Raw genomic sequence first — 18185 nt, 5'->3', positions numbered from 1 at the left:
CGAGGAGCTTTCTTAAATCCGCACAAAAAAAAAAAAAAAAAAAGTAACGTGGTTCACTTTTCACTGTATCGTGGATTTTTTTATTTTTTTTTTAGTGCAATTTTGCATTCATTTTTTTTTTTTTCCCAGTAATGCACCTTTTATAAAAATTATGGTTTGAATATTGTGAATGTTTAAACGGGAGAAATGTGAGAAAATGTAAATGCCTCAATGAGAAAAGTGTATAAACTGTGTGATTTTTTTTTTTTAAGAGCCTTAAAACATTTATAATAAATGCAAAACAAAGCTAACTAGACTAAGTGGACTAGACTCAATTGCGTGAGAATGCTGAAAGCTAATGAAGGAAATTGAAAGAAATTATGTGAAAATTACAAAGTAATTAACTAGTACTAACTTGGAGTTAAGTGATTGTGACGTATGTAATTGTAGTGAATATTGAGGTATGAAGCTGAAACCTTGCGTTGAATTTGCCTGAAACAAATAAAACTCCGAAAAAAAAAGAAAAAAGAAAACTTTTTGAATGAGACAGATAATAACGGGTAATATAGAAACAAAACTTAATGACAAATGACATCAAAATAAATGGATGTGAAATAAGTATAATAACAAGAAAGGTTAGAAACAACATAACTACAACTACTTCACGGATTTCATTCATTGCGGGTATTTTTTTGTAACCTTACCCCAGCGGAAAACGAGGGAACACTGTAGTTGGACTTAGGTTATTTTCACTGCTTGAAATCGGTTAATATCGTGTAAAAATAACAGACAAAGTAGGGATGGACCATTAGTATAATTAGTGTACGTTTGACCGTAATTGGAAATGAGGTTTCCACATCCAATGTTGTATTTGGTTTATTTCACCTCCTGCTTCATAAACCAGACACCACAGGCAGAAGTCAGAGAGACAAACCTGATTGTTTTCACTGTTCCTTTTGCACTACGTTCAGTCTCTTGTGTTGTGGACTAAAATCTTAAAACTTGATGCAAGGACATTGCGAGCAAAGGTCCCGTGCCAAAACTAGAGTGGCTGAGCGTGTATGAGACACTAAAGTGCAGAGAAAAAGAGATCACTGTCTGCTAGTGTCTTCTTCCATGTTCACCTTCCGTCCACACGTCCGTCCGTCCGTCCCTTGACAGGCTAAAGCAAAGCTCGCCATGTCATGTCTGCTGCGAAGAGTTGAAGATGGAATTGGAAGTAGGAGAGAGAACCATCGAAGTGCAAGCGTGTGTGAGACAGTGTATGAAACTAAGGAGTTCACATTTCTTTTCCAGACCAAGGCACACAAAAATACGAGCGCAATTAAAACAGCGTTGCAAAAACAAAAGATCAAATCAAGTCAAACCGAAAGCAAAGATGTCGCCCCTCCCAGAAGAGGCACATTGTTGCTCATCCTTTGGTGACCAAACATGTGGCTGCTCTTATTTGAGGTACCTGAGTGAAGGTTTGGGAATTCAACCTGAACATGAAACTTAACTTAAATCCTCAAGTAAACACTTGGTTAAAAAAAACAAAAAAAAGGTCCAAAGCATGACAGGAGCAGGTGCACTCCAACGAGCTTGTCAAGGGCGGTTTGAACCTCTTGCAATCCTTGGTGGTTACTCATGATGTCAACTAACACATTACGGGAGATTCATCCTTCAATAAGCAAACACAAACATCCCACTTCATCCAAAATATGATTGGCCGGATCTTACGCTTGATAGCATTGCGCTCATCACTGATGCTAACACAACCTCGCTGGTGAGTGGGACAAAAAAAAGAAGAGTTTGTCATCTCTATATTTCCAAGTGGTGCAACTGTTGAAGAAGGAGGTTGCGTTTCCTCTGTGAGTTCAAAGGTCATCCAGGTAGTGACGCTCGCTCGCTGCAAGGCCAGGAAGCGCCTCGGTGGCCGGCGGGTACCGCTTCTTTAAAATACAACCTCTCGTCATCTCTATTTAAATATACACACGCCTCAGCACTGCCAAGTCTACAATCATTAGCTTGATCAGAAGAATAAACAAGAATCAGGATCTTTATAATAATAACAATAATAATAATAATAAGAATAATATACGTTTGTCAGCAGCCAACAGTGGAACATTCGGGGGTGGATTGCATATGTACAAGGTGATGTACAGCCTGGGTCAAGGTCCCTCAAGTCATAGAGTGGGCGGGATTTTTGGTGGTGGGCGGGGCTCGGGGGTGTCGGAGACCAACGCTGGCGTGTTATCTGAGCCGCTTCTCAGCCGAGTAGATGGACATGTAGTAATCATTGCTGCCCACTGCCAGGTGAGGCTGAAGGGACACAAAGAAAAGGAGACGATCACAAAACTGGAATACGGGACGGCGCTTCAGCATCAGCATCAGCATCAGCATCAGGCGTGGCTACGTTTGCTTCATTACGGTTACTCGAGTCACTTGGGACGAAAACAGCAAAAACTATGTCAGGAAAAGCCTCCTAAATCATCAGAAACATTATTTGGGGTTTATTAACTCATTGGCTCCCAGTCATTTTCGCAGAAGCAATCCCGTTCGCTCTTTTACTGGATAGAACCTATCAAAAGAAAAATTAAAGTCTCTTCTTTCATCAGAAAAAAAAAAAAAAAAAAAAAAAAAAATTCTATCTGTTTCCGTTTTGCAGCAATTAGGATTAGAACAGGGGTGTCCAAACTTTGTCATTCGAGGGCCACATACAGAAAATCAGAAGGACGCAAGGGCCACAATGTTATGAAGAGAAATTGTTTTTACTCATAAAAATTATACAAATAATTTATTTGTGCTTTTGCATATGTAGAAAAATGCTACAGTATATAAACCAATTTATCTGTAATATGGCAGTAGGGTTATTATTGTTTTGGAATTTTTCATTTTAAGTTTTTATTTTGTTTTGAGTTTTTTTTTTAATTTAGTTAGTTTTAATTAGTTTTCAGGGTGGTTCTGTTAGTTTATTATTAGTTTTAGTTCTTTAATAAATGCTTAGTTTTAGGTTAGTTAGTTTCAGTGTTAGTTTTTTTTTTTTTTTTTTTTTTTTTTTTTAATGTGTATTACTTGTGCTCAATATTGAAAAAACACCATGGGCGCGGCATCACTATTCCGGTTTATATAAAAAATAAATCTACTAAAAATCACATTTAAAATCATCCCCAAAGGCTGATGCATTAAATTAATTACCAAAGACTAAAACGAAGGACATTTTTGCTATAATTATCGTTACTTTTATTTTAGTTAGTTTTGTAAACATAAAATGTAGTTTCAGTTAGTTTTCTTTTTTTAAAAAGCATCTTTGTTTTTATTTTATTTCGTTAATGAAATTGTCTTTTGAAATTTTTTTTCATGAGTTTTAGTTAACTAAAATAACCTTTAATAGCACCTGTTTTTTTTCGTTTAATTAATTTTGACAAATCTATTTCGAATTGTGAGTAATTGAGCCTTGGGCTTGGTTGATCGCCTTTGCTTTGCTGCCACCTGCTGGCCATTTGTGTAATAACTACCATTTCTGCAACCGTTCTTTGCAGTTGAGAGGCGCAATCAAATGCCTTCTGGATGCTCTAGCATCAAAACAAAACAAAACAAAACATAAAAAAATGTATAAATAAGTCTTTGTGACACTTAAAACATAAAAAGTTATTGTGAGCAAATGAGTTAAATAGTGGCAAGCTGAATTCCGACCTGATGCCCATGATTCTAGTTTTGAAAGGATGTGCACAGCGCCACCATGTGATGAAGCCGTGGAGGTGAAAAGTGGAGTGCGGTTACCCAGTGGGGATGGAAGGCTAAACAGCTGATGGCGCCGATTCGTTGTCCCATGAAGCCGTCGTAGTATTTGATGTTGCTGATCACGTCGCCGTTGGCGTTATAAACGGCGATGAACTGGTTCATCGAGCCACTGCGGGACAGACGCACGCGCACAGACACACGCACGCACAAACGTGACCCTCAGGTATTGGTTCAAGATGCGCAAAAACACACATTTTGAAACATTGTATTTAAAAAAAAAAAATAAAAAAAATAAAAAAAGGAGCTTAATTTTACAAATTGTTAGATGATCAAACTATGTTTTCGGAAAGAGAAAGTGGCTATAATCTAAAGGGAATAAAAAAAGTATTCACGGACAACAATGAAAAGTTTTTGCAAATCTATATGTGGAGTAAAACTTTGGAATGGACTGAATAATGACCTGCAACAATGTCCAAACATACATCAATTTAAAAAGAAATGCAAAATACACATTTTACATACATATACATATCAGATTTGTTCTCCCCCCCAACACATTGCATTTGTGCAAGTAAGGTCCCTTTTCAAAGGAAACAGGATTGTATTATTGTATTAACAACCTTTCAATAAATAATGGAGACATCTCAACAAAAGGCAAACTTTGTCATTGTGGTTTCAGTGTGGAACAAAAATATGGCACATCGACGAGCTGAAGCAAGAAACCGGACGAGAGAACCCATTAAACGATATGACCTAATATTCATCCATTCATTTTCTATAGTGTTTGTGTTGACTTGGGTCACAGGTGAGTTGGAGCCGAGCTCACCCGAACCGTTTACTATCCGTTGGCGGCGCACATTGACACAAACATCTCCAAACTCACCAGGCGAACAGGTTAGCCTGCGGGTGGATGTCGAGCGCTGTTAACCCCTTGACCGTCTGCAGCACGTTAACCGAATCCGGCGTGCGAGGCTCAAAGAATCGAACGTCTCCATTGACACTAGCAAAGGAACCAAGACAAGAAGGGTCAGCAGGGAAAATAAAGCGGAAGCGTTCCATCTTGTGCCAGCTGCAAAGACGTGCACCTGACGCTGATGATATGTCCATCTGTCTCCTTCTGCAGGTGAGCTTTGACCACCCAGGCGCCGTGCTCTCTGTAGGTCATGATGCGACTGCGGACACGTACAAATATGTCACTTCGCATCATCTCTAAGCTGTACATATTCCTCAAAAACAGAAATTGTAATTGCTTGAAAATCAAAGCGGTAGATAACATTTACAGATCATGTTCACTTTATAAATCGGACAGCATCGACAAGAATATTCTTCACTAAATAACTATAAAAAGGTGGAAAATTAAGCAGGGCAAAATGTGCCAAAGAACTATCTTCAAGTCATTTCATTTTGACAAAAATAGTGCTTTGCTTCTACTGTGTGGTATCTTGTTGCCAATAAACTATATTAAAGGGATACTTGACTCAAGAGCTCTCAAAATGAATCGATTAATCAACAAGTAATCAATTATCAAATTCATCGACAACTATTTTAATAAATCGAATAATCGTTTGGAGCCATTTTTTAACTTAAAATTGTGCAAATCTAATTTCAGCATATCAGCAGTAATTGTTCACTGATTTCTGTAGTCCTTCATGATTATCTTCTATATTTAATCAAAATAAATAAGATATTTGCTAACATTTATTTTTACTTTGGAAAACAAGCCAACCTATAGAACAACATCAATCCCACTTTTTTAAATCACTATATACAAATACAAAGTACGAAATAAACACCTGTTTACACATGTTAAACAGTTATCAGGGGGAAATGATTTTGTAATAAACTTTAATGCAAAATTAAAATATATCCAATTAGTCAATTAATTGATTGAATAATGACAGCACTCCTTGACTCATTGAGCCATTTTCAAGATAATATTTTGTGTATAATAATTTGATAACTGCATTATTTTTCACAAACAATTAATACCTTTCAGAACTAATTTTGCCACTTGCTGTCGACTGGAGATGACAACACCTGTGCTGAGGAAACAGGTAACGACCAATCATCCAGCCAACAGGTGAGCCAGGATTGGTTGTCTTCAGTCAACAGCAAGTGACGAAAAGTGTTTTTAAAGGTATTAATTGTACATGAAAAATAATGAAGTTATGAAATTCATTCTGGACAAAAGATGAAAATGCTGAAAATGGCTCAATGAGTCAAGTATGGCTTTAAAGCAAGTGAAGGAATTGCAAGACGTGCTTTGCCACGATTTATGGGAACTTCTAAACCAGTTTAGGCAAAACAAGATATTGTGGATTTTTGTACGATAACACCTTGTAATCTATGAGATACATAAAAAATAGCAAGAGTGTGAACAATTTTCATGTGCATAAATGATTGTGTGAGGATCGAAGGTCTTCTCAAGCACACGTGGGTCATTTGGAGGGTAGCAAGTGTAACGGCGGTGTACCAACACCAGGTGGCACTGTGGCATCATGAGAAGAAACCCAAAGCTCTGAAAGGTCTTGTTTACCCTTTCCATTTTTAATCATAAAAGCTTGTTTGGGAAGCAGATGAGAGGAAAACAACATTTGACTTATAATAAACAACAAAGTACAGTCACCAACATGTGCTCCAAACGATTCCAATTCAAACATGAGCTACGTGTGCGGCGAAGTGGGGAACTTGCTGCCCTTGCTTGCGGGGATCTATGAAATGATCTTGACTAAAAGATTTATTGAGCACTTCACGTTTGAACTGCTTTCTTCCGTCCCTTTGGGACAGAAATGAAAATGATGTTTCCCCAACTAGGAGGGCTTAGTTGTCACCACCAGGCTCCATTAAAAGAGGGGGAGATTTAAAGCACTTCATATATAAGAAATATAGATTAGAAAAGTGAATAATGTAGTGCTCTGTAGGAGTAAACGCACAATTAAACCGCTGTGAGTGTTCCTAAATGTGTTTAAATAATGATACTGCAATAATAAAAGAAAAATGGAAGGAAATGAAAGCATAAATTAACAGAACACAGAGTGAGTTAAATAAATGCTTCTCCATTTAAGTGGAACCAAAATCACAATCATGCCAGGGGATGTGATAATCTATTTGACCTCAACTTCAACAAGAAGCTGAGTAGTGTCATGTAAAGAAATAAAAAAAACAAACAAAAAAAAACAAAACAGCTACCATTCGTTTGGACCCATTCTCCTATCGAAGACTCGAACGGAGCCGTCCCCCAGTCCGGCCACGACGAGCGAACGCTGAGAATCACAAGACAGGCTGGTCACGCAGCTGTCCGCTCCTGTCGGGATGTCCTGGCGCACAAACACAACAAATGACAACGTCACAAGAAAGAAGCCATGTTGACGGCGTGGTCGTCCGGCCCCTTCGGCTAGCCAAACCTCAAGCAGAATGAAACCACATGGGATAACCATGCTTTTTTTTTTTTTTTTTTATTAATTAGTTGGTGGCAGGCTTGCGAATTGTGGTCTCACGAGTAGTGCGCATACTTCAAAATACACGCACCTCAAATATACATCGTTGCATTCTATTAGTTTACCACTAGACGGCATTAAATTCTACGCATTGTCTCTTTAAACAATAGCATCAGTACAGTGATTCCCGCACATGGAACATATCCTTCGTTATATATACAATTATTAACACACATCCCCTTCTTTGTGCTTAAGCAAAAGCAATAATAGTATTTTGGCGCCACTTTGTGGAATGTCGGTCTTGATGATGGTCATGACTTGAGGAGCTTCATTTGGATCAAATGCCATTTTGTGGCATCTATAGGCAATTATAAAGAAAAAAAAATAAAGCATGGTACATCAAAGTCAGAATATTAACACTAACCAGATCAATAGAAAAAAGTGCCACAGTCCAAAAGTTTACTTTCAAGTCTTATTTTGAAGGTTTTATTTAGAATGTAAGCTCTTATTGCACTTTCATTCGACTAGTGTGTCTGTACTAACATTTCTCCTCACTGGTTGAAATGAGGTCAACATTTGCATTACTATTATTATTATTATTATTATTTTTTTTAATTTAATGAAGGCTATACCTCTAATGTACCATATGTTTAACTTATTTGCTCCCAATAAAGTGTGAATACATTTTTTAATGTCCCAAAGACTTATTTATACGTTTTTTTTTTAAATTTTGTATTTTTTTTATGCTAGAGCATATAGAAGGCTTTGATGCAGCCTCTCAACTGCAAAGAACGGTTGCAGAAATGGTAGTAATTACAAAAACTGCCAGTAGGTGGCAGCAGAGCAAAGGAGATCAACCTGACCCATGGAGAAAAGGAGCTACATTACAATTTTGAATAGATTTGTAAAAACTGATTAAACTTAGCTGTCTTCTAATGCTAATTGCTGCAAAATGGAAAAAGATAGAAACATACTTTGTTTCCTGATGAAAGAAGATACTTTAATTTTTCTTTTGATAGGTTCCATGCTTTTATAGCAATAGAACACAATATTCTGTGGGCCTTGAAAAATCAGTCAAAATCCAGTAAAATAGCCGGGAGCAAACGGGATTGTTTCTGTGAAAATGGCTGGGAGTGAAAGAGTTAATGGCCATGCTTTCTCTGTAGTTAAAGTTTTCAGCAGCTACTCTTTAATGCATTTAAGTTGTATTTGCAAATAACTGTTACATATCAGATTTGTATCCACATCCAAAAACACGGGATTCCCCCACAATTGGAATGATGTCATTTCAATCTTGTGGTGCAAATCCATTCCAGTCTAATGCTACACACCTGAACCTTCATCTCTCTGTCAGTGTCCCAGATTCTAATAACTCGAACATCTCCAGACGTCATAAGCAGGCCCGTTTCTTGCTCCCAGTCGACCACCATGCCGGCACCTGCAGACACAATCGCAACCAAAATTGACCATCAACTCAAATACAGTCCAAGGCAGCATTTATCACACTTGTGTACAATAATATGCGAGTACAAATTGAAAGCACTGTTTTGAAATCCTCGACTTAATGCAGAAGAGAAGGTGCCTAAAAACATCTGGAACTTCTGGAGCAGGCTGTTCTTTCTGTCATGTAAATTAAAGATTAGCGCAGCTGTCATTGCACTGCTGTCTGATGAATAACTACGATAAACCTGAATAAAAAAAACAAAAAAAACATATGCTGTTAATAAAGTGTCAGTTAAGTAACAAATATTTTTCAGGTTTGACAAACTTCAAATGTATAAACAAACATTGTTTGTTACTGTCCTATCCCAGATGGGCTGCCGGGCCAGTGGCGCCCTCAGCAGTCCAGAAAGTGCTACAACACGCTTGTAACAAGTTCCTCCAATAAAAGTTTCCTAACAGCTTCATGTTTACCATTTAGTGCGACTGCGGTATGTTGGGTAAGCATCTGTTGAACAAATGAAAAGTCGTGCTCCCCAGTGGCCCGACAATCTGTTGGAGCAGGTTGTGGGCAGTTCTCAGCTACTCTTGCAGTATGCCCATTAGCAACAGATGTCAAACATTGGCCTTATGACACACACACACACACACACACACAATAAGTCTGTCGAAAATTGGATTCAGGTGGAACTTATTCAAGATTTGGCTGCTGTTTGGAGATATTTTTTACAGTGGTGAGGTTTTTGGGGCGAATACAAATGTTGCGAGCAGTAACACTGGAAGTATTTCAGCAAATCAAATAACACCCGTGTTTGTTTCAGTCACGCTTCTCTCCCTCCACCTTAGCACGGATGCTATGGCAACCATCTCCTCGTCAAACTCGTGAAATGAAGAATGCCTCATTTCTTTCTGCGATGAATCACATCCTCTCCGTTTCTTCAGTAACCACGTCAAGCCCTCACGCTGATGTCGGCATTTTGTAATTTGCCACAAATACGAGGACACGACACGACAGAATGAGGCCTCCATCACGCTTCAGCCCCCTTCATGAGTCGTGACGTAACTCAAGTGGCGCATCTGTGTCTTTCCTCTGCTCTACTTTGCTTGCGTTGTCAGGAAATCCCAGGTCCCAAGCGGCAGATTCAATTCCTCCGCTGTGACATCATCCGGCCCGCTAAGGCGTCGCACCGTCGGTAATCAGGGCACGGGCGGAGGGATTGCATGTTGGGAAAATGACAAAAAAACACCTCAGAGAAGCGCGCACGCTCAGTAAGTGACACATTGGCAGTCGCACGGGGGCACTTTTGATGCTGGTTCAACTCAGAGGCAACGGGAAGAGAGCGGGCGTTGGTTCCCTTTGAAGCTGGCAGCTCTGTGATGAGGGAATGCGGGTTAGAGGGAGACAGATGGAGAGCGGGAGATTCCTTTACATAAAAAAGAAAAAAAATGGGTAGTTTCTCTTCAACGAGGGGAAAAACCGTCATTACATTGTGCAGGCAAGCGCTAATCTTCAATTTACATTTTGCTTCTCAATCTTTGTTGAGATTTTGCTGATCCGTTTCATGTTTGTGCCTATCCATGATGATTTTGGCTACATCTTTTTTTCTTTTTTTTTATATATATATTTCAGCATTTAACTGTGCATGTCACTTATGAATTGTAATAGGCATGGGCTTTTATATAGGGTCAATGTGCTCTATGATTACCATCATGATATTTTTCTCTTTGTCATCATTGAAAACACTCTGTGCAGCATCAGATAAATCAAATAAAAATCAAAACGCTAACAGTTGCACCCATAAATTTACATTATATCCCCCTAGGCTAGCAAAATACAATACCAATTATCAGGCACCCTTTTGTGGCGGTTTTACCATCAGGAAATACAAATTGAAAATTAGAATTGACAATTCTCATTAATTTCATGCAATGCTATATTAGGATATAAAGGCCTTTCTTTAGAATGATCTGTCATTGTTTTGGGGAAACTTAAAAAGTGCTAGTAGTAATGGTATTGGTGACATCATCCCTACCGATAAACAATTTAGTCTGTAATCAATAATTAATAACGATAGAATGAATGTCATAAATATAGTGGACCCAAAACAAAAAAAGGGCTCGAATTGATTTCTTTTAGTATTTATTTATATCCCCTCCAACCAAATAGTCTAATGTCAGCAAAAGAGGGGATATACTGACAGTCACCAACAAATAAAATAATCATCTTTAGTTTTCATTTTGGCTTTAGGCTCTTTTCTAAGTAAATTAATCAACTAGCCACTGAGCAGTAAAGCAAATCATAGATGGAGAGGAAGTAAAGATCTGCAAGGTGGAAGCATCTTGGGATGTTCGAGAACTGGCAACCAAATATGCCGTCTGTCATTTCAGAAATAATAACTTTGTCTTTTGGCTGTCTCTGTTCTCAATCGGCATGCCACTTTGCACTACTGCATCACTCGTGCCAAGATTTGTTTGCAGGTGACAAGAGTTGTTGACTTTTTTTTTCCCTTTCCTCCTCTGAGATCTGTTGCACATGTACGGAATACTGAGTGGTCCTCTCCAGACACATTGACAAAACTAATAATAATCATGCACCATTTTCAAATTGAAAGTAATTTTTCCTGTAGTCCACAAACCAGTTTATTGTTGCTATCACACGCACGCACCAGACCCCCTCTGCTTTTCGGCCCAACCTTATAATCCCATCAAAACATTTACCAATACAGTTCTAATGGGTCAGTGTTACAAAAGACATTGTGCCAAAGCGGACCCATGAGTTTTGTCTAATAAGGACATCAACCCGCCTCCTAAAAAGAGAATTGTGACTTGGTGGGAACACCTTGGTGGGTCTGACAGCGATTTAGTTCCTCGCACAGAAAATCAATGGAAATGTGGAGAATGGAGTTGTTAAGAAACGGCTGGGAACAAACAACGTTTCCTCCTTTCACATTTCTAGCGAGAGATTCTTTTATTATGCTCTCGTAGGGACTTTTCAGCATTAGTGCCGCTCAAGATCAAACATTTTGCCCTCACTAATGCTATCACAAACCGTAACGACAACACACGCCGACTGGTGTGTTTTCTCTTGCTGAATCTTGGAGATGAGGGGGAAACATGATAAGAGCAGTCGTTCTGGATGATCTTATTCCTGCGCCAGCGCGCTGAGATGATGCCTCATTTAAAATCTATTTATCTATTCCTTTTGCATGAATATCTTTGTTCTATTTTTTTCCCTGTGTGGACAAGGCAGTATGCTCTATTCTTATTCTGCGCCATTATCTCTGGTGATGGACTTGCTCTTCCAAACAGTGGAGCTCATTAAACCATCCTGCTCCCTCGCTCCGTTTCATCCTGTTTGCTTTGAAAACGTCCTCCAGGGATCATGCAGGAAGCCTTCTCCAGGATTACGAGGGACTTTCCCAGCATGCACGCGCCTCTGATACGAGCTGACGGTATTTATGCGTACGTTCTGACACTCGGCTGCCATGGCATTTATCTAAACTTTAGACGACTGCCTTGGCATTCTGAGGGGCAAAGAGGTGTGAGTGACGTGTGCAGTTGGCAGTGGCCCTGCGAAATGAAGCATAATCTGCATTAAGACTCCACGACTTGATTAAGGTGGGCAAAGGGCGAACCATTTGGATAATTCCCAACAAGGCACAGCTTCCTGTATCTTTAATGTTCAGCAGAACTTCAAAACCGAACTTTCAAAACTAAATGAAGTTAAATCTTATTGTGGGCGTAGCACTTATTTTCTACTATTTACTTGAGTACAACTGGCAGAATAAACGATAAAATTAAGACAATGCAATCCCAGCTCTTGTAGCACAATAAATAGTCAATATTAAAATACTTGTGGAAGGTACTAGGAAGGGCAATCATAATCATCATCATCATCATCATCATCAGAATAAATCTATTTATATTACAAGACCTCAGCATGTGATGAAGATAATCCACACATATGGTAGTTACGTACCCCCAGGCCTCATGTTCAAGTCTCTTGTTATGTATACATTACGGGCCACTTGTGGGTTGTAAATAAGCATATATGGTAGCAATCAAAATCATTCTTTTTGCCAATGTAAACTATCATACATTAATCCAAAATAAAAAATAAAAAAATCAATAGTCTGCAATGAAGTAACAAAACAAGAGCAATTTAAATTGTACAAGACAAACAACTAATATAATCACTTAATCCAAATTGCCATTTTTAAAACTATAAAACACAGATGTGTGGTTGTAACACAAAATTGTTTAGAGTTACAATTACAACTTGTAACATACAGTACACTACATACTAGACAAGTACTGTACTGGGCCACGTGACCAACTATAGATTGTGACAACTCCACATCTACAACAGCTTCTAGCTAGATTCTAGCAAGTTATCAAAGTTCCTCAACACTTAAACTCAACCACAAAAGCCTTGATGTAGCTTGCTTTGTGCACATAAAATGGCTGTCGGCAAAAAGTTCCCACAAGGCATGTCCAAAGGGTCTTGATGATATTAAAAAATTATATTCAGGGCAAATGAAGAGTTCAACTCCCAATTTATTTCAAATGGACGGAGAAGTGTGTCTTAATACTTTTATCTGCACTACATACAAAAACTCACGTTTGCCTCACGCTTCACACTTGTCAGACATTATTAGTGTGCCACTGTTGACATTCAAAAAATGGCTTCCATACACAATCGAACATGGAACCTTATTACAAAGAGTTTACACTTCCACTAATCACTAGGCTTCCCAATAAAACAACTTGATAAGCTTGAATACGAACAATTCTTTTGTACCCTTTCTTGTTTCTGTATAAAAAGTTTGCCTCTTGTGTTTTCCTGAAACACGAGAGTCAAGTGCCTCTGTCCTCCAATAGGTCCTTAATGCTGGATTTAGCAAATTCCCAGAGCCCCAATGTGAACAAGGAACCAGGAGGCACAAACAAATGAAAAGAGGGTCACTGTGTACGACTTGGAAAGCTCAGAAGACAAGAGGTGTCCTACTTTTGCTGATGTAGTTAAAAGAAAAAAAAAAAAAAAGTGTGGAAGGGTAATAGAGGCAGTCCATAACAGACAGGAAAAATAGATTCTTCTTTGTCGAATGCACCACTCCTAGATCAGAATTTGAACGTTTGTTCTTATATACATTACTGTATATCTTTGAAGATAATTGCTGAAAACGTGCAAAGACTGACAACTATTTAACACTCAATTGTGTAGATATAGCGTTAAACTGTTTTCCCTACATTTCAGTTTTGGGTCAGGAATGAGTCTGCCCTTCCCCACTATATAAGAACACAAGTGCCTTTGCTCACATCAGTGTTTATCTGGCGCTATTTGCCGTTAGCTAGTCAGCTAGCTATACCTCAACCCTGAAAATAAAACTCTCTGTTGGACAGTCTGCTGGTGTGGCAGCTGTAGAGTGCTTCATTGTCAGCTGTGAGTGTCCGACATCATGGAGTGAGGTGGAAGAGTAAGGAGAGAAAAAACAAACAAAAAAAAAACCAAAAACAAAAACAAAACAAAAACAAAAACAAAAACAAAAACAAACCCTGAATGCACACGTCCCAAAAACGTAATTTTTTATTTTTATTTTTTATTTTTTTTTACCATAAGCGACGATATGCAAAAACTTCCCCAGAAAAACCACTGTTCATTTAACACAGCGCATAAACTATGATTTCCCTCCTCCTAAATTCTGTGCAAACTAGTATCCCAAAACAGAGTGTCACCCTTAAAGGTTATATCAATGTGTATTGTTGTGATTATAATTGGGGTCTCATTCCAATGTAGGTTCTACAAACTGCTTACAAAGGTGTGTGAGAAATGAGTACCTGCACTGTTTTTCACCTTTCCTCTGTTTCGGTTTAATTTCCCTTATGATACAAAACCCTCTTTACTATAAATCTCTGCTCATGAAACTGCTTAACTAACTCTTAACTGTGTGGTGTACTTTTCTTAAACATAAAGTAACATTTGTATCTGTTCTTGCCCAACACTTTCCTCTCCTGTTCAGTGACATTCTATGCATATTAATGTGTAGCGGCAGCAGCAGCAGCAGCATAATCAGCAAGCATAGCTCTTCAGTTTGCGCCAACCAACCACACTCCTTTAATTTCATTGGTTCCTTCCTCGTTTAACAGCCCGGTCCCTGGAGCTCAGCACACAAGGTGGCTCAGCTCCAATAAAACCACAGTGGGCAGCAAGTTTCCAATTAAACAACGATAAAATGGCAATAAAACCACACAGGTTTGGATGCAATTTCAAGTCAAGAAGGTGGTGGGTAAAGGAGGCCGATCGCCCTAATTACTGTACAGTATCTTCTTTCGAAGTCTGTATGTTAATCATCTCACACCTTATATATGTATATATGTATATATATATATATATATATATATATATATATATATATATATATATATATATATATATATATATATATATATATATATATATATATATGTATATATATATGGGTAGAGCACATACTTGCAATGAGATCAAACTGTTAAAGAATGGAAGAAAATCGTGGAGTGTCATTAATGACTTTTCATTCATACTGCCAAAAAAGGTGGCACATTACTGTAATTATTATTATTATTATTATTATTTTCTACTCTTCTTCGTGAGGAACACGGCAACTGCATATGTGACAATTATCTGAGATAAAGTTACATTTCACGAGTTGGGTGGCTGCTGTTGACACAAACAGCAAGCATGGACGGTTGTATAGATGAACGCACACGGGTTAAGACAAGTAGCGAGCCACGAGAACTGAGGAAATGATGAACAAAAAGGATAGCAGACTATTAAAGTTACAGCGAAAGCAGCTGTTTTTTTTCTTTGGGGAAGTATAGACATTAATTTTGGGTATGAAAGTAAATTAAAGGTGTATTGGGGAGTTTGTCACTTTTTTGACTCATGACTGCCACCGCTGGCCTAAAGTGTAACTGCAGCCTCTGTTTCAAGCTCAAGCTTGGAGCGCGTGCGAATATATGTGCTTGAATTAACTTTTATTTTATGTTACTTTATTTATTTATTTTCTTTAACGTTTTCTTGGGGTCTGAGCTAGAGTTTGGGCTGTGCTGTACTCTCAGCTGTCTCAAGTTTTTTTGTTTTTTTTCCCCCCCAGTTTCCAACCCAATTGTGTTGTAACACAACATCACATGTCCATGGGGACGGGCACAATGTCACCCTCCACCATGCCAGCCCTCCCGACCTTCAAGAAACATTCCACATTCAAGGGAAGATACAAGCTGATAGGTGCAGTCACAGTTGAAAAGTCAGAGCTCTTTGTACTCGTCTGGGCATTGGTGAAGCATGCGTAATGTAGAAAATTCTTCAACATTAACATTTTAAACTCCACAATGCAACTTTAAAGTAAAAAATGTATACTTAAATACAAATTACTATACCATCAATTAAAGTGCTTCCCTATGTTAGAGTTGAGCCAGCCTGTTGTGTATTATTATTATTATTTTTTTAACATGGAGTTGGCCGTTCACTCCATAAACTGTGTCATCTATTCTCATGATCAGCACAAACCCATTCTACTATTCTACTACTATCAGGGCTTCTGGGATTGTCCACCAGTTTTGGTCAAATAAGTATTACGTTAAATGGTAATTCATTTATATAGCGCTTTTCCACTTCACAAGGTCCTCAAAACACTTTCCATTCGACTACTCATTCACCTACCGATGACGCAGCATCAGGAGAAACTGGGGGCTCAGTATCTCGCTCAAGAACACTTCAACATGGTCACAATGGCATGAGATCGAACCCGCCACTTCTGGGTTGCCAGACGACCACTCTACCACTGAGTCACGCCACACCCAAATGAAATCTAAGCTCCAATTCTTTGAAGGTTTTTCAAAAAAGTAGCAGTTACTTTCCGTGCTAACTTATTACATCTATGACGGAGTGATTCAGTAACTAATTCAATCCCTGTTTAGGGAAAGTAATTATAAAGTATACGACATTGGTAGAGAGCAAATGTGGCCTTTACCAGTTTTGCGTCTAATGTACTCGAACAAATTTAAGGTCAAAATGAGTTTTAATGAATTTCTTTGAATGGTAGGTAGGTCACTTTCAGTTTGACGGAGAATGAAGTAAGAGGATTAGACTCAAAATTTAGTTCATAGAGTTCTCAGCATTTCTACCCCCCATCCACAAAGTTGGAAATCAGTTGTGTCATTTTGTTTGCATAACACTTCTAACAAATAGTGGCGATCAAAAGAGTATCTCTTGTGTTTGACAGATGAAGTAATAATGCTTATTTTTGCATGCATTGAAAAAAAACCAATAATATTTATGTTCTCGTTCATCCGTCTTGTCTTATCAGAGGTCAGAATGATAACCACCGGACACGTGAATGATGGGTGGCGTGGGAGAGCAAAATGAAGCTTGTGATGGTTTATTTCAGCATGCTTCAACTTGGAAATGAGGAGAGCGGGAAGAAAAGAAGCATTACACTCACCGCCTTGTTTACTCCTATCAAGATAGATGGAGACCCTTCGGGCTAGACCTGCAAGCAAGGAGAGCAGATCGAAGGCGGGGAGGGGCAGGTATGCAAGAAAGCAAGCAACAAATTAGCATGGACTCTTTCCGTGAGCACACAGACATAAACACACACTGAAATGTCCTTTGTTTGCATTCAAACAGCAGAGGAATGAACAAGGCTTCTGCGTCCCAACAGAGATTCTCCCAAATGACCAACTTTAACAAAAAGGCAGAAAGTGATTCAACTAAACTGCTGCCTCTTTGTTAAAATGCTGACATGAGGGTCTTTACTCTTTAGCCTCAAAACCTGTCAGACACATAATTGAAAGTTTTTTAACGGCCGGCAAAATGGAGGGCTGATCCGACTTGCGTCTGACTAAGACTGATAGTGAAAAAAATTCTGAGGTGATATCAAAAAATGAACAGAATACTGCCAATAAAAGAAAACATGATTATGTAACTCTTGCAAGATTGTGGAGGTGTATGAATACAGGGAACATGCAGCCTTATTCAGCCTCTCCAAAAGGAAGATATGAAACAATATAATAATAAAAAAAAAGCACCATAACAAGCCACACAGCAACCGTTATGGGTCAATAAATAAAAAGAGGACACCACAATGTTACTCGAGGGCAGGGATGAGATGAATATGGACAGACTAATGAGTGCGCTCGTGTGTGTCAGAATCACTTTTTGGCAGCACAAAGACAGACTTGTGTAATATTTAATCAGCTTTGCATTATTAAATTTACTGAAGCGATGCTAGACATGAAAAAATAATCAAAAGCACAAAATTAATCGTCACAATCTAGCCGAGTTACCAAGAAGAGGTAACAACTTGGAAACTGATGCTTCACTCAAACTTGAGAGACTTGTAACTGACCACCGAATGTGGGCCAACATGGACTTCGCCACTAATTGCACATGCAGAAGGATAACAAGCACTCCAGGAGTCTTGGAGAAAATAAGGCACACTGGAGGAGAGGACAAGTCTTGCGGGGCAATTTGTGTCACAAGAATCACACATACACACACACAGTGCTGCTAGTTGTTAGTGTGTCGCCTTGCAGCAGGTGTGACTCTGTAATGGCAGCGACACG

General features: G+C 38.6%; 1 protein-coding gene across 5 annotated transcripts in view; it reads right to left on the bottom strand.

Moving 5' to 3' along the window:
* Positions 1-839: 839 nt before the first annotated feature.
* The window catches only part of rptor (regulatory associated protein of MTOR, complex 1), a 142746-nt gene continuing 125400 nt past the window's right edge, over positions 840-18185 (bottom strand). For 3 of the 5 annotated variants that reach the window (XM_077525536.1, XM_077525537.1, XM_077525540.1), the window contains 7 exons: positions 17063-17110; positions 8471-8577; positions 6892-7019; positions 4788-4874; positions 4586-4702; positions 3742-3871; positions 840-2280 (listed from right to left, as the gene is read on the bottom strand). In XM_077525536.1, coding sequence (XP_077381662.1) covers positions 2212-2280; positions 3742-3871; positions 4586-4702; positions 4788-4874; positions 6892-7019; positions 8471-8577; positions 17063-17110 — 686 coding nt within the window. In that variant the 3' untranslated portion in view covers positions 840-2211. The remainder of the gene's footprint in view (positions 2281-3741; positions 3872-4585; positions 4703-4787; positions 4875-6891; positions 7020-8470; positions 8578-17062; positions 17111-18185) is intronic. The other 2 variants (XM_077525538.1, XM_077525539.1) reach the window with 1 other exon arrangement.

This window comes from Festucalex cinctus, chromosome 6 (genome assembly GCF_051991245.1).
Source record: "Festucalex cinctus isolate MCC-2025b chromosome 6, RoL_Fcin_1.0, whole genome shotgun sequence".
Taxonomy (NCBI): Eukaryota; Metazoa; Chordata; class Actinopteri; order Syngnathiformes; family Syngnathidae; genus Festucalex; species Festucalex cinctus.
The sequence above is the reverse complement of the archived record's forward strand: the minus strand, read 5'-3'. Positions and strand labels throughout refer to the sequence as shown.